General features: G+C 47.9%; 1 protein-coding gene across 5 annotated transcripts in view; it reads right to left on the bottom strand.

Moving 5' to 3' along the window:
• The window catches only part of LOXL3 (lysyl oxidase like 3), a 330073-nt gene that overhangs the window by 89156 nt on the left and 223891 nt on the right, over window positions 1-17026 (bottom strand). For 4 of the 5 annotated variants that reach the window (XM_069203048.1, XM_069203150.1, XM_069203233.1 and 1 more), the window contains exons 5-7: window positions 10582-10638; window positions 7149-7205; window positions 2779-2835 (exon numbers count right to left, since the gene is read on the bottom strand). The exons of the other annotated variant lie outside the window; for it this stretch is intronic. In XM_069203048.1, coding sequence (XP_069059149.1) covers window positions 2779-2835; window positions 7149-7205; window positions 10582-10638 — 171 coding nt within the window. The remainder of the gene's footprint in view (window positions 1-2778; window positions 2836-7148; window positions 7206-10581; window positions 10639-17026) is intronic. 5 annotated transcript variants of the gene reach the window in all.

Raw genomic sequence — 17026 nt, 5'->3', positions numbered from 1 at the left:
GCCCCTTCCACTGACTGTAGCGGCTGTGATTAGACATTAGTGCTGATGAACTCTTTCTATGATGGGGATAGCTCCATGTAGAGGATGACTTCCTTAAAGTCACTGCCACTAGTGCTCTGAAGTGATCATGATGCAAAATTGAAATAATGCACATCCTCCAGTGGTTGTTGTGTAACATTAGCGTGAATCGTTCCCTGTTGTGGCACAATAATGTTTTACAATGTTTAGGATACTTACATGGCTGGTATGTGATGATACCGTGTGCCTCTCTCCACCTAGTGGCTCTGGTAGTTACTGAGCTCATCCTAGTGGCTGTTTTAGGGTACTGAGCTTGCTCTAGTAGCGGTGATAGGGTACTGAGCTCACCCTAGTATGGTGGTAGGTAATGAGCTCGCCCTGGGAGCAGTGGTAGGTTCTGGGCTCGCTCTAGTGGCTGTGGTAGGTATTCAGCTTGCTCTAGGAGCAGTAGTTGGTACTGATCTTGTCCTAGTAGAGGTGGTAGGTACTGAGCTTGCCCTAGATGCTGTGGTAGGTACTGAGCTCACCCCAGTGGCTGCGGTAGGTACTGAGCTCACCCTAGTGTCTGCAGTAGGTACTGAGTTCGCCCTAGTGGAGGTGGTATGGTACCGAGCTCGCCAGAGTGGCTGTGGTAGGTACTGATCTCACCCTAGTGGAAGTGGTAGGGTTCTGAGCTCGCCCTAGTAGCTGAGGTAGGTACTGAGCTCACCCCAGTGGCTGTGGTAGGTCCTGAGCTTGCTCTAGTGGAAGTGGTAGGTACTGAGCTGAGCTCTGAGCTCACCCTAGTATAGTGGTAGGTACTGAGCTCACCCTAGGAGCAGTGGTAGGTACTGAGCTCGCCTTAGTGGATGTGGTAGGTACTGAGCTTGCCCTAGTGGCTGTGGTATGTAGTTAGCTCACTCTAGTGGGGGCGGTAGGGTACTGAGCTCGCCCTATAGGCTGTGGTTGGTCCTGAGCTTGCCCTAGAGGAGGTGGTAGGTACTGAGCTGAGCTCTGATCTCACCCTAGTGGCTGTGGTAGGTACTGGGCTCGGTCTAGTGGCTGTGGTAGGTACAGAGCTTGCCCTACTGGCTGCAGCAGGTTCTGAGCTCACTCTAATGACTCTGGTAGGTACTGAACTCATCCTAGCGGCTGTGGTGGGTACTGAGCTCACCTTAGTGGCTGTGGTAGGTAGTGAACTCATCCTAGCGGCTGTGGTGGGTACTGAGCTCACCTTAGTGGCTGTGGTAGGTACTGAACTCACCCTAGTAGCTCTGGTGGGTACTGAGCTCACCTTAGTGGCTCTGGTAGGTACTGAGCTCACCCTAGTGTCTCTGGTAGGCATTGATTGGCCACCTCTTGTCTCTGCAATAGAATTTAGTGAGTATGTACGTCCCACTTGTCACCAGAACAACATATTACTGGGTACAAAAAGTTCTCGCAAGTGGTTGAAAGATATGCGTTAAGTGCGAATTCATTATACTCTCTGGTCTGAATTAGAATAATGATGTTATAAGTGCAAGTTCCCCATAATCATAAGAATATGTGTTCTATCTAATGGCTGGAATAAAGTGTCAGTATACAGAGTGCGCCCTCTACTGGTCAGAAAAGAACAGCAGTTCCTTCTAACGCCTGGAATACAACATTGGTGTGCATAGACCTTCCTCTGGTGGTTAGAAAAAGAACGGCAGGGATTTTTATTCCTGGAATATATCAGTGTGCATAGACCTCCCTCTGGTGGTTAGAAAAAGAACGGCAGGGACTTTTATTCCTGGAACATATCAGTGTGCCTGAAACATCCCTCTGTTGGATGGAAAAAGAACAGCAGGGATTTTCATTCCTGGAATATATCAATGTGGGCTGACACTTATTTTCTGCATCAGGCATTTACTGCGAGCAAAAGACACATGGGAAAGACGGAGGAAGAGAAAGACGGAAAGGGCAAAAGCAGAAAGCTGCAAGAGTGAGCTGAAGGGGCAAGGAGTGGCTATAGATGGATTAAAGAGGCCCAAGATGGCTTTAGGATTACGTGGCCTCAGTATTCGGTGCTCGCACATTTAAATGTAGAAGCTGCGTGTTTCAGAGGAGCGTTTTAGGGACAGTGACATTTTTATTTACAAATCAGTGATGAAGGGTGATTGCAGGGAGATTGCTCCCTGTATTAGTATAATAGCTGAAAACAAATAATTATTCTTTCTAATGGCTGGAACAGAATAACAGTGTGCAGGGCATGCCCTCTAGTAGTTTGAAAACAAGTCTAGGTGTTCCTAATCACTGAAATATGGTGCTGCAAAAACAATAGGGTGATGGAAGGAATTCATCTCAGCCACTGACGATCACTCAGTGCGGCATTATGTTTTCGCTCACTGTGCCACACTGGACAGAGACCATCCTTATGCAAATCAGTCTTGATCCTGCTCCAATAGGAAGATTCCAGCCTGAGCTGCTGACCCAGGCCCCCTCCAAATGTGAACACAAGCAATTTCCGACCGGTTTTGACGTGTTTAAGACTCATTAGTGAGGCATAGCTCGAGTCGTATGGCACAGTGAGCACGGGACCTCCCTCTGGGCATACTCATCACGCGCAGTGTCTGCCAAGCTCTCAGCATACCTTGACACTCCTCTCATAAGCCACGAGGTGCTGTCTACCACTGTGTACCACCTGCACAAAATAACTGAAACCCACCCATAGCCATTTATTTCAACTTTCCTTTGTGGGGTGAACCAAAAATCGAAAGTTGGCAATAAAAGCAGATGCAATGGCCAGTCATCTGTGGTTACCTGCCCTTGGTCGCCACGGTCTTGGCTGTCGCCTTGGCGGCCTGAGCTTTCACACTTCTGTAAAGGATGAAAAGGACAAAAGTACAGAGCGGGGTCACTGGAGAAATCACGTTTTAGTGGAGATTGTCCCTATGTAGAGACGCAAGATAAATGGAGGAGAAACGTCTGACTTACCTGGACATGGCTTACCAGAGCGTAGCTAGACACGGCTTACTGCGACTTACCTGGACATGGCACAACACAGCCTACAATGGCTTACCAGATCTCGCCTTACATGGACATCGCTTACCTCCCTCCCACAGAAATTCTACCTAACCCTGGGTGAAAAGGTCTGGTGCCCATGATGCCCAAGAGACCCTGTGTGCCATGCACTCTGGTAGCCTCACTGCAGCAGAATGCCCCTGAAGTAGAACAGACACCCCTAAAGTACAACTGAAAGCCAAGGAAGGACAACAGAAATTCCCTGGAGTAAACTTGAAAGCCCTTAGAGTACAACTGGACGCCTCTGGAGTACAACAGAATGTATCTGAAGTAGAACAACAACCCACTAAAGTACAACAGAACCCCCTAGAGTTCAACTGAAATCCCATGGAGTACAACTGAAATCCCATGGAGTTCAACTGAAATCCCATGGAATTCAACTGATATCCGATGGAGTACCACAGAACTTTCCAGGAGTAAACAAAATAGGCATTGATGTATAACAGAAAACCCCTAGAGTACATCAAACAGCCTCTGGATGGAACTGAAAGACTCTGGAGTACAACAGAAAGCCCCTGGAATGGAACTGAAAGTTCCTAGTATACAACAGAGAGATCCTGGAGTACACCTGAGAGCCCCTGGAGTGGAACTGAAAACCCCTGGAGTACAACAGAAAGCCCCTGGAATGGAACTGAAAGCCCCTGGAATGGAACTGAAAGACCCTGGAGTACATCAGAAAGCCCCTGGAATGGAACTGAAAGACCCTGGAGTACATCAGAAAGCCCCAGGAATGGAACTGAAAGCCCCTAGAACAGAACACTAAGCCCTGGAGTTCATCAGAAGGCCCCTGGAATGGAACTGAAAGACTCTGGAGCAGGCGTGTTGACCACTGGTTGACAGACGCTACAGTGACCCAAGTCCAGTTTGATGCTTCGTGCACTGGCACGGGTCACGTCATGACCCAAGATCCTCCCATGGTCTTCCTTTTTATGTATGTGATGTTTCTGGAAGTAACAGCCTTGAGGTCTCCAATATCCCCCCCAGGTTTCGCCCCAAATTCCCCCATGGTCTTCCTGTTGATGTATAAGATGTGTCCTAAGGTGACAGCCTTGAGACCCCTCTGATTACTGTCAGAGGGGGTGCTGGTCAGGCCTGTCAGGAGAGTTTAGCCGCAGTGTGTGGCCTGTGGACATGAAGTTGTTGGCAATGGCTTTAGGCGGGCAGATGTCCTTAAGTAAGAAGGTGCTGGCCTTGAAAGCATCTCCTCTAGATCTGTGTGTGGCTGATGGAGGGCCAATGATTTCACAGCGGTGAGGACGGCTGCAGGGCGTGACTATCTTGCGGGTGAAGACTGTGCGAATATGAAGATGCAGTGGTTGAGGGGGTGACAGAAAGATGGGTGAAAGGTTGTGGGAGGTCATAAAGTGGAGCACCTGTGGGCAATCAGGCACTGGGCAGTTGTAGCCCTGACCAGGGTATGTGGGAAAGGGGACAGGCTTAGGAGTGCAGAAGCGGAGAGAGGGTGACATTGAAGCAGGCTTGAGCAGACAGTCTAGATGGGTGAGATGTAAAAAATAAAGATATTTCTATTTGTTACACCTCCCAGGGGAGGCGTAAGGTTTTGGCTCATACCCAGGTTTCAAGCTCTTGTAAATCTGGGATGCGTCAAAATTCATGTGTATTCTGTGGGAAAACCAACTGCAACGGCCATGGAACGCCTTTTTGACGCAGAGTAAGGCGAAACAGTGATTTCCGCTGCCTTGCCTTACATATCTAAGAGGCCATTCAAAGCCACGCAGAGCGGCTTTGCGTGGTTTCATGGATTTGGCTGAAAGGCTTGCGCTTCTCTTGCATCACAAAAAGTAATGCAACTGCAGCGCAAGGAGCTCATGAATGTGCCCCTCAATGGTTCCCGCTCTCTGGTGTATCTTTATAACTTACAATGAAAAAGGAAGGGAGTTGATGTAAGTGCTGGTGTGGAGCTGGCACTGACTGCGGGTTGAGACTGACGTCTAAGCTTTGGCTTCGCAGGTGGACTGGTCGTGCACAAAGCCTGGGTGCTCTGGATTCACTCAGTGCCACAAGGGACAATCCACAAGCTTCTGGATTTCACGCCTGAAGCTCACCAGTACTGTGACCCATCTATGTCAAGCATCCCTCTCAAGAGGTGGGTGAAATCTCATCCCAGTGACAAGTTGTGTTGTGTGGAGGTGGCGCCAACTGGCTGTTGTTTACTCAGAGGAGTGAACCCTGCGTGGAGTGTCCAATATCTCCAGAATCTTGAAATATCTTGACCTGTAGAGAACTTTAGCTCTAGGCAAGTACCAAGACCAGCAGAACAAGCTTCTGAACAGGAGAACCGCGTCTCACAGCTGAAGACTCAAGACCACCAGACGGGGGCATCTGTACCCCCCAGCCAAATCCCTGGGCACTGACAGAGAGTCATCACTTCAGCCAGTTGGAGGCAGATAACCTCTGAGATCGCGGCCCATTCTAGATTCTTCTCCAGCTCTTCTAGCTCCGCCTTCTTGACCTTGCTTGCGGCCAACCAGTTCAAGCATTGTGCAGAACGAAAGGCAACTCAACCTGGACCAGATCCTTGATCTTCAATTGACAAGGAGGTTTACAATAATTTTCTACTTAAAGTTTCATGGATTCTTCAAATTCAGTAAAAGGGGCAAACTTGCCATGACATCAATCTATTAATCAATTAAAATAAACAGGTGATTAAAGAGAAGAACATGAAAAGGTGTTATGGACTTTTATGAATCTAAGATACTGTAAGATTAACTCTGTTTCACTTAGAATTGAAGGATTGAGTACGCCTGATGGAGACGGTGTCGGGGGTTGGAGCACCTGGTTCTGTTACAAAAACCTTTTTCTTCTGGAAAGGATCCTTATTCAAAATGATGGATCAAGATGATTCAAAGAGAGAAATGTCCACATAAAACATAACTAGAGCTGAGAGAAAGGGGGAGCACAGAGGCACGCAGGAGTGGAGGGCTGAATGTTGATGTTGCTGCCAGAGTTTACAAAGGACATTTTAATTTGGTAATGCCACCTCCAGGTACGTCTTAGCCGCCTCTGGAGGCAAGAACACTGAACCTTTCTTGCTGGATCACCTGCCCTCATGCAGAACCCTGGTTATCAGGCAGCCCTCCCTCACACAGGCACCATCTTTCCAGCTCTGAGCTTCCTCTTCAGAAACCTTTTGTAATCCGGAGCCTTATGAAGATGACCAACAAGGAGCAAAGTTTTTAAAAGAAAGCTCAGTGATGGAGCAAGTGGTGCTGGTGACATCTGGTAATCCTACCCTGATGAGGGTGGCAATTGTGTCATATGGTCAAGTTATCTGTCCTCCTTGGACCTAAACTAGCGCCCCCTTTGGACTATCTGATCTTTAGGTGACTTGTCACTTCACCTGCAGGTCAAGAGTTACCATGAAAGCAAGAGATTGTCACCCATGCTGGTGGTGTAGCCTCAAATCCTTCCACAGTCACAATCTCAACAAATCCTTCATTATATTGGATGAAACTAGCAACACACCCAGCACCCAAAGCACAAAGTACATGGATCATTGCTTATCCAATAAATCCCGCAAGGCATGCAGACAGCCATTGGAAGGACGAGCGATTTGGTAACCAAACCGGACTGCTTTGTCCCTCCAACTACCAGAGGAACCTTATCACTTAGAACTCAAAGAGTGTTGTGGGCCTTCTAAGCATCCATACCAGAGGGTTAAGTATCTGAGTCTCAACTCTGTGTGTTGTATGAATTTAGGCACTTGATGGATTGCATCAAATGTCTCTTCTGTGACAGCATCACTGATGGTCATGTTCAAGTCTTTCTTTGAGGACAATCCCTTTGAAATCTTCTCCAAGCCTGGCCCCTGAGGCTCATTGAAAGGCTCTCCTTGGATCTTCCATACGTAGAAGCCCCCCTGCACCCAGATTCAAGGCCCTGCAGTCTTTGAGTTCTAAAGATGATGTTCCCAGCCCAGGGCTTGGAAGCCATCCTGTTCCAGAGGAGTCTCTGAGTTCAGAGGCTCAGAGCCATGCAGTATGACCCACCTGGACCACTAACTTGCGCTTTCCTTTTGGCATCGACCAAAATGTGAAAGCGATTCAAGTTAAGCAGATGCAGAGGCTACCTCCCGTACATCAAGTTACCTGTCTTTTGATCCCAGACTTGCACCTTTTGCCTTGGCTGCTCGCTTTTTTATACGTCTGTAAAACAAAAATGAGAAGAAAGCTGTGTACATCAGCAGATGAGCCCCCCTCACATCTAGGTCCTGGGTGTGTCTAAGGTGATATTGAGTAGGGCAAGTATTGGTACACTTGTCTCTCTCCTGAACCGTCACTAGACATCAAGCACAGGGCCCCCCTCTGATCACTACCCCACAAGGCCTTCGATGGATACATGACTGCCATAACTAGTGAACTGTCCTCCAAGAGACAAGGGAGGCTGTCACAGTGAATATATGCCTTGTGAAAAGTGAGGACTACTTTGACATATGACCCAATACTTGTCCTCTAAATGTATCACCCCCAATAGATCGATCATGCACCCATGAATAGAAGGTCATGTTTTGGTCATGTGTATGTTGTGGTCTGGTCACTGATAACCAATTAGAATATCTCTTAATGCAAGATTACTAATGGGAGCGGCTTGGCTTTGCTGAAGCTTCTTTCATGCTTCTGAGCCGCACAGATATCTGGGGGCCTTGAGGCTTTTTTCATCTCGCCTGTGGACATTTTCAGGGGGCTGTGTAAGAAGTGCTATAACCATTGAGACGTGGAGATGCCAAGTGGTGACATCAAAAGTCCACCTTTGAAGGCCTTGATGTGGATCCCTGGTCTGAAATCCTGGTCTGGAAGACTTCTTCTGGATCCCTGGTCTGGATGTCTTCTTCGTGATTCCTGATCTGGGTGTCTTCTCCTGGATCCCTATTCTGGAGGACTCCTTCTGGATCTTTAGTCTTGATGTCTTCTTCTGGATCCCTGGTCTGAAAAACTTCTTCTGGATCCCTGTCCCGGAAGACATCTTCTGGATACCTGGTCTGGAAGACTTCTTCTGGACCCCTGGTCTGGATGTCTTCTTCTCGATCCCTGGTCTGGATGTCTTCATATAATTCCCTGGTCTGGAGGACCTTTTCTAGATCCCTGGTCTGGAGGACTTCCTCTGGGTCCCTGGTCTGGAAGACTTCTTCTGGGTCCCTGGTCTGTAAAATGTCTTCTGGATCCCTGGTCTGTAAAACGTCTTCTGGATCCCTGGTCTGGAGGACTTCTTCTGGATCCATTTTCTGGAGGACCTTTTCTGGATCCCTGGTCTGGGGAACTTCTTCTGGATCCTTGGTCTGGAGGACCCTTCCTGGATCCCTGGTCTGGGACACTTCTTCTGGATCCCTAGCCTGGAAGATATTTTCTGGATCCCTGGTCTAGATGTCTTCTTCTGGATCCCTGGTCTGGAGGACTTCTTCTGGATCCCTGATCTGGAAGACCTTTTCATGATCCCTGGTGTGGAGGACTTCCTCTGGGTCCCTGTCCTGGAAGACATCTTCTGAATGCCTGGCCCGCAGGACTGCTTCTGGATTCCTGGTCTGGAGGACTTCTTCTGGATCCCTGGTCAGGATGTCTTCTTCTGGACCCCTGGTCTGGATGTCTTCTTCTCGATCCTTGGTCTGGATGTCTTCATCTAATTCCCTGGTCTGGATGACCTTTTCTAGATCCCTGGTCTGGAGGACGTCCTCTGGCTCCATGATCTGGAAGACTTCTTCTGGATCCCTAGCCTGGAAGACATTTTCTGGATCCCTGGTCTGGATTTCTTCTTGTGGATCTCTGGTCTGGAGGACTTCTTGTGGATCCCTGGTCTGGAAGACCTCTTCTGGATCCCTGGTCTGGAAGACCTCTTCTGGATCCCTGGTCTGGAAGACATTTTCTGGATCCCTGGTCTGGATTTCTTCTTCTGGATCCCTGGTCTGGAGGATTTCTTCTGGATCCCTGGTCTGGAAGATCTCTTCTGGATCCCTGGTGTTTAGGACTTCCTCTGGATCCCTGGTCTGGAAGACTTCTTCTGGATTCCAGGTGTGTAAGACTTCTTTTGGATCTCTGGTCTGGATGTCTTCGTCTGGATCCCTGGTCTGGATGTCTTCTTCTGGATCCCTGGTCTGGAAGACTTCTTCTGGATTCCAGGTGTGGAAGACTTCTTCTGGATGTCTTCGTCTGGATCCCTGGTCTTGTGGACCTTTTCTGGATCCCTGGTCTGGAGGACGTCCTCTGGATCCCTGGTCTGTAAAACGTCTTCTGGATCCCTGGTCTGTATGCCTTCTTCTGGATCCCTGGTCTGTAAAACGTCTTCTGGATCCCTGGTCTGTATGCCTTCTTCTGGATCCCTGCTCTGGAGGACTTCTACTGGAACCCTGCTCTGGAAGACTTCTTCTGGATCCCTATTCTGGAAGACTTCTTTCCTGATGTGGAAGACTTCTTATGGATCCTTGGTCTGGACCACTTCTTCTGTATCCCTGGTCAGTTTGAGTGGAAGCACCATGACCCACTTGAGTAGAAGCACCACCACACAGAGAACCTTGAGTAGAAGCACTATCACCCAGAGGACCTTGAGTACAAGCACTATCACCCTGAGGACCTTGAGTACAAGCATTATTTCCCAGAGCACATTTGAATAGAAGCACTATTACCCAGAGGACCTTTGAGGAGAACTCCCATCACCCAGAGCACCTTGAGCAGAAAGTCCCTCACTCAGAGCACTCTGGAGTAGAAGAACCATCACCCAGAGCACTTTGGATAGATGCACCGTCACCCATAGTAGAAGGTCCATCACCCAGAGCACCATGAGTATAAGCACCATCACCCAGAGCAACTTGAGTTTAAGCACCAGAGCACCTTGAGTGGAAGCCTTAGCACCCACTTGAGTAAAATCACCATCACCCAGAGAACCTTGAGAAGAAGGCCTATCACTCAGAAACCCTTGAGTAGAAGCACCATCACCCAGAAGACCTTGAGTGCAAGCACCATCACCCACAGCACCTTTGAGTAGAAACACCATCACCCATAGGACCTTTGAGTAGAAGCACCATCACCTAGAGCACCTTTGAGTAGAAGCAGCATCACCCAGAGCACCTTGAGTAAAAACACCATCAACCAGAGAACCTTGAGTAGAAGCTCCATCACGAGGACTTTGAGTAGAAGATCCATCGTGCAGAGCTCCTTGAGTGGAAGGTTCATGACACTGGAAGACAAGAGATGTTTGAGCTCCAAGGATCAACAGGTGCTTGGTCCGCATTCCACCTCTGAGTGGTGAAGGTAATGACCATGAGTAGAAGCAGCACCAGGTGCAGGGTGCACCGCACCAGCAGGTGAAACACATCCAACACTCCGCTTCATTTGAGCACAGCGTATATAGTACTTTGCTTCTGACTGAGCAAGTACCGAGAGCCCAAAGACACTTTGGGTTCTGGAGTCATGTTCCCAAGAAGAGAACCTTGACTGGAACATGTATTGGTGCTTTCTTTTTTGGCACAAACCAAAAACAAAAAGCTCCCAATAGAAGCAGGTGTAGCAGCCAGTGTGCTACCGAAAGGGTTACCTGTCCTTGGACCTCAAGCTCCTGCCCCGGCCCCTGGTGGCGCGCTTTTTTACGCTTCTGTAAACAAGAGAAGAGCAATGGATGAAATGAGAAGGAACCACAATTTGCACAGCATAGGTACTTGATAACTTTCCTACCTTGTGGTATTTGGCTACTCTCCTGTCCCTGGCACTCTCTGTGACCTGCTGGTACAATATTGGCTCATTCAGCTTACACCCTGCTTGTTGACTGTTGGTCCTCTCATGACACCCACTGGACAATACTGGCGTACACCATCTACCTCTCGAAGGGAGAGTATTTGTTCCTCCTGGCTAGCTAGTATTGCTAGGCTGTTAGCCCAGACCTGCTTCCCATTTGTTGAGTGTTGACCTTCCTCCTATTTCCCACTGACAGATGAATGACCCACCTTCTATTTCCCATTGGTAAAGTGTCAGCTCACCTCCCATTTCCACTGGCAGAGTGTTGGCCCACTCCCTACTTCCCATTGGTAGGGTGTTGGCTTACCTCCTATTTCTCATTGGAAGAGAGTTCACCCACCTCCTATTTCCCGTTGGTGCAGTGTTGGCCCACCTCCTATTTCCCATTAGCAGAGTGTTGACCCATCTCCTATTCCCATTGGTTGAGAGTTGACCCACCTCCTATTTCTCATTGGTGGAGAGTTTACCTATGGGAAATAATCGGTGGGTGGAGTGTTGGCCCGTGCATGTCTGTAATTGGCAAACTGTTGGTCCACCTTCTATTCATTTGGTGGGAATGTTGGCCCAGTCATTTCTCCCATTGGCAGATTGTGGGTGTGCGCTCATTTCTCCACTGGGAGAGTGCGGGTGGATGCCTACCTCTATTTTGTAGAATTTTTGCTTATTCCATTTAACTCCCAGTGTTAGAGCACTGCTGACCATGCTCATCTCTCACTGGTGAAGACCTGGCCCATCTTTTTTCTCCTACTGGTGAATGTTGGTCTATTCCATTCTCTCATTGGTGGAGAGATGGCCTATCCGCAAGCTTCCAACAGAAGAATGTTGCTTCCCTCATCTGCCATTGGGAGAGCTGGCTGAACCCTCTATTTCTCATTGGTAGGATGCTAGCCCACCCCCTTTGTCCCATTGGTGAACGTAGGTCTATTCCTATATCTCACTGGTAGAGGACAGAACATTCACTCGCTTCCAAACACAGGATGTTGCTGCTCTATCTGCAATTGGGAGTGCTGGCTGATCTCTCTATTTTTCATTGGTAGGAGTTGGCCCACCCCCTTTCTCCCATTGGTGAACGTAGGTCTATGACATGCAGTGAACTATCAGATAGTAGAGTGAGCGTCGCACTCTCAGGGCTGAGACCAATCATATAACTAGTTAATACAGTGAGTCACTAAAGAGACATCCAGTGAACTATCAGACAGTAGAGTGAGCGCCGCACTCACAGCTGAAGCCAATGATACTAGTAATTAGTCCTGTGTGTCACTAAAGAGACAGCCGCAGATGTTTCACACTGTAGCAGTCAGTCACTGTCGAGGTTAGACACTATGGCCCAGATTTACAAGAATCTGGTGGATGAGTACTGATGCACCAGATTTCTTGCGCCCCCGCCAGCTAATGACAGCATGGCTGCTTTGTATTTACAATACAGCGCACCATGGCGCACTTTAGGCCAGTAGTGCCAACATTTTGACGCTGGTGCAGCAAAGTGCAGGGAGGCCCATTGATTATCACAGGTGCGTCACTGTAACACCTGCTCTGAGCAGGCGTTAAAAATGACGCCAAAAATGGCAGAGTGAAATCTTATAGATCTCATTGCACCATTTTTGCGGGCCTCTTTACGCCGGAACGCCCCCTTGCATACATTAGGCCTGGTGCAGGCATATTGTGGCGCAAAGGGGTCGCAAAATGGGGCAATGAATGCATTGCGCAATTTGAAAATACGGTGCAGAGGTTTTTGCCTCGTTGAGCCACATTAGCGTAGACAAATGATGCTAATGTGGCGCACGGAGGCACCAGGGCCTCGTAAATCTGGCCCTCAGTATGAATTTGGCCCACAAGTCTGTAGGGAGTTGAATCAAGTATTTTTCCAAAATTGTTCCGAAAAGGCCCCTACGTCATGTCACAGAAAAATCAAGGTGGCGAGCACGTGGCCCAAGACCCCAGGATTGTGAAACTCATGACTTTCCAAAGAAAGAATCACAGGAAACCAGCCCCCAGGAAAATAGCTGAGCAGAAAAGTGGAAAAATATCATTGAGATTGAAGCTTTAATCGGGAGATGGTAGGAGTAGAGATAACAGGGGAGAGGGTGAGATAGCAGCAAAGGAGAGCGCTACAAGTACTGGTGTGTATCGGGGTAGAGGCACTGGGGTATTGGCAGGGTTAGGGGTATAAAGGTATAGGGAGAAGAAGACACTAGGATATTGGTAGGGGTAGGATTATGAAGGTATAGGGAGAAGAAGATACCTGAGTATTCACAGGGTTAGGGGTATAAAGGTATTGGAAGAAGAAGATACCTGAGTATTGGCAGGCATTAGGGGTATAAAGGTATTGGAAGAAGAAGATACTAGGGTACTGGCAGGGGGTACAGGTGTAATGGTATAGGGAGAATAAAATACTAGGGTACTGGAAGGGGCAGTGGTATAAAGGTATAGGGAGAAGAAGACACTAGGGTATTGGCAGACGTTAGGGGTATGATGGTATAGGAAGAAGAAGATACTAGGGTACTGGCAGGGGGTAGGGCCATAATGGTATAGGAAGAAGAAGATACTAGGGTATTAGAAGGAGGTAAGGGTATAAAGGGATAGGGAGAAGAAGATACTACGGTATTGGGAGGGGAAGGGGTACAAAGGTATATGGAAAAAAGACACTAGGGCTGAGGTCTTCACACTTTTTGATGCCGGGACCCCATCTCAAAGATTTTTAGGTGTAAGGACCCCCTCCTGACAAAAGTTTCAAGAATCTGGTACTCCTCATCATCGACAATAATAACTGCCCCATTTCCCACAGCAAATAATTTTTACGGTGATTAAATAATATCAATATTAAACAAGGGTCAGTGAGTGTGGGTGCGTGGCCAAAGGTCAGTGAGTGTGGGGGCGTGGTCAAGGGTCAATGAGTGTGGGTGCGTGGCCAAAGGTCAGTGAGTGTGGGTGCGTGGCCAAAGGTCAGTGAGTGTGGGGGCGTGGTCAAGGTTCAGTGAGTGTGAGGGCGTGGCTAAAGGTCAGTGAGTGTGGGTGCATGGCCAAAGGTCAGTGAGTGTGGGTGCGTGGCCAAAGGTCAGTGAGTGTGGGGGCGTGGTCAAGGTTCAGTGAGTGTGAGGGCGTGGCTAAAGGTCAGTGAGTGTGGGTGCATGGCCAAAGGTCAGTGAGTGTGGGGGCGTGGTCAAGGGTCAGTGAGTGTGAGGGCGTGGTCAGGGGTGTGGCTAAAAACAAAGATCCTCATTTATGAGGGTTCGGCGTAGGACAGTGCCACAGATCTTCTTGCTACGCTGCCCTAGACCAATGCAAAAGGGCAGGAATGGACTGTATTTATGAAATACACTGCATTGCTGCCCTTTCCCCCTGTGCTGGAGCACAAATTGATGCCTAGCGCCAACGTAGGCAGGATTGTTTTTGTGCAGAAAGGGGCTGCTTCCTGCACAAAAACAATCCAGAGAGGCGTTGTACCTCTTTCTATATGTGCGGCAGAACGCAACACACATGGAATAAGGAAAAACAAGGAGAAATTAAAAATGTTTTCCTCATTACGCCTGCTCTGGGGAAGCGTAAGGTTTTGGCACTGCTCCAGTTTACGCGATTTTGTAAATCTGGGGCAGCGTCAAAGCCCATGGGTGTTGCGTGGGAACACCCACCACAAAGCCCATGGAACCCCTCCTTGACGCACAGTAAGGCAATGCAGACGCTTGTGCTGCCTTACTCCATTATCTATGAGGCCATTCAAAGCCACGCAAGCTGGCTGTGCGTCACCTCATGCGTATGATTGAGAGGCTTGTGACGCTGGAGCGTAAAAAAAGTCATGCTCCAGCAGCACAAGCTTCTCATAAATAAACACCAAAATATTCTAAGTTGTTTTTAAGTCTTTCACCGTCAGGTAGCTACATATAAAATAAAAGCCAGCTTAAATAAAAAATAAATAAAAGGAAGTTGTTCCTCAGTGGGAAATGCACTGTAGTGCATTAGGAAACCTCCGTTAGTTAATGCACTGCAGAGGTCTGTGTGTAACCGGAGAGTGACAGAATTAAATCCTGGTTGGTGCAGTGGAGAATAGTGACGTGTATGTTTAGTGCCATGAGGACACAGCCTGTGACAGAAAGCACTGTGAATACGTAAGGCATTATTTTATACTTGTGTTACACACAGTATAAGAAAAGCCACTACAAAAAGGTTTAAGATAAAACTGTGCTTCCAAACTGTAGATTTAAGTAATACTAGAGCATATGCAATACCTGTTTTTAAATAGCTGTCCCTTCAACACCTCCAGGTGAAGTAGGCGCTATGTAAGTACAATTAAAAGCACACACACTTCTTAACTCTTACAGTACCCCTAGAAAAGAATGCATGTTTGTCATCACAAAGCTTTGAGAGATTCCATCAGCTCCCAAGCATCCTTTGCATTTCATTCTGGAAGCGGGCGCCCTGGTGTTTAGGCCTCCTTGGCTGTCTGTGCGGCTTTCACTGCACAGGAGACTCAATAAACCAAAGTTCACCTGAGCATTTTAACAATGGGCTGGGGAAATGTGTGACTCCCTTTCCAGAACTCTGCAGCCCCTCGGGGGTTGCGACCCCCAGATTGAAGACCTCTGCACTAGGGTAAGGGCATAGGCAGAGGTACTAGGGTAAAGGCAGGGGTAGGGGTATAATGGTATAGGGATAAGAAGCTACTAGGGTATTGGCAGGGATTTAAAGGTATAGGGAGAAGAAGATACCTGAGTATTCACAGGGTTAGGGGTTTAAAGGTATAGGGAGAAGAAGATACCTGAGTATTGGCAGGCGTTAGGGGTATAAAGGTATTGGGAGAAAAAGATACTAGAGTATTGGCAGGGGGTATGGGTATAATGGTATAGGAAGAAGAGGATACTAGGGTACATGCGGGGGTACGGGCATAATGGTATAGGGCGAAGAAGATACTAGGGTGCTGGAAGGGGTAGCGGTATAAAGGTATAGGGAGAAGAAGATACTAGGGTATTGCCAGCGGTATAAAAGTATAGGGAGAAGAAGATACTACGGTATTTGCAGGGGTATAAAGGTATAGGGAGAAGAAGATACTAGGGTATTGACAGGGGTGGGGGTATAAATGTATAGGGAGATGACACTAGCGTATTGGCAGAGATGAGAGTATGGTCTAGGTACAGGAGGCGCTAGGGGCAGAGATACAGGTATAAATGTAAAGGTAGAGGGTGAGTATGGTAAAGGTAGGATAGGAGTATTAACATATGGGTAGAGGGAGCCGCTATGGTACAGGGAGACGGCTGGTGTAAAGAAATAAAGACTCAAAGGGGAAAGTGCTGAAACCCAAGTTTGGTGCAGGGAGAGGGATCAATACAGGGAGAGGTGAAAACAATATGATAACAAGCATTGGCAATGCCAATATGTTTGTCATTGGCAAGCTGTCATTATTTATTTACAAATGGTTTTTCTGCAAGGATGTGCCAGAAATACAAAAAGAGTAAACCTTAAATGTGACTGCCACATGCCTGCAGTAATAACTTTACATTTAAAACAAACTTTCACTGATGTAGCTGTTTTATTAGTGATGTTTTAAAAAAAAGAAGCCCCTTTAAACCAATGTGTCACTGAAGAGAAAGTAAGGCCCAGATTTAAGAGGGCCTAGTGCCTCCTTGCTCTACATTAGCGTAATTGTTTACGCTAATGTGGACCAACAAGGCCAAAATGGCAGCACCAGCTTTACAAAGTGGCGCAATGCATGCATTGCACCACTTCGCACCTCCTTGTGCTACATTATGCCTGCGCCAGGCATAATGTATGCAAGGGGAGGCATTCCCCCATGAGAGGGGCCGAAAAATGGCGTAAAGCATTTAAAAGATTTATTTGCGCCATTTTTTGCCGCTGTTTTAACGCCTGCTCAGAGCAGACGTTAAAAGGGGGCACGCCATTGGTTACAATGGGCCCCTACGCAGGCGCTAACCCTACATCAATTGCATCAAAAATGTTGGTGCTATTGCCCTCTACCCTGCGCCATGGTGGATAGTATTTGTTTTTTATAAACAAGTTTTTATTGTTTTTAGAAAGGCAGAATTTCAAACAGTTTGTGCAGACAGTACGCCATACTTCAATTCCATGCATTGTTGACCTTAGACCATATAACATTTCGGAGGATAGATGTATTACTCCAGCAAGGTCCGACCACGAGGGGCCTTCCCTTTCCATTCTATCTTATAACAGCATCCCCAGCCAGGCACCCCATATCTTTTCATGCTTTCGGGGGCATCCTCTCGACTCGTACACTCGCT

Source organism: Pleurodeles waltl, chromosome 1_1, assembly GCF_031143425.1.
Source record: "Pleurodeles waltl isolate 20211129_DDA chromosome 1_1, aPleWal1.hap1.20221129, whole genome shotgun sequence".
Lineage (NCBI taxonomy): Eukaryota > Metazoa > Chordata > Amphibia > Caudata > Salamandridae > Pleurodeles > Pleurodeles waltl.
The sequence above is the reverse complement of the archived record's forward strand: the minus strand, read 5'-3'. Positions and strand labels throughout refer to the sequence as shown.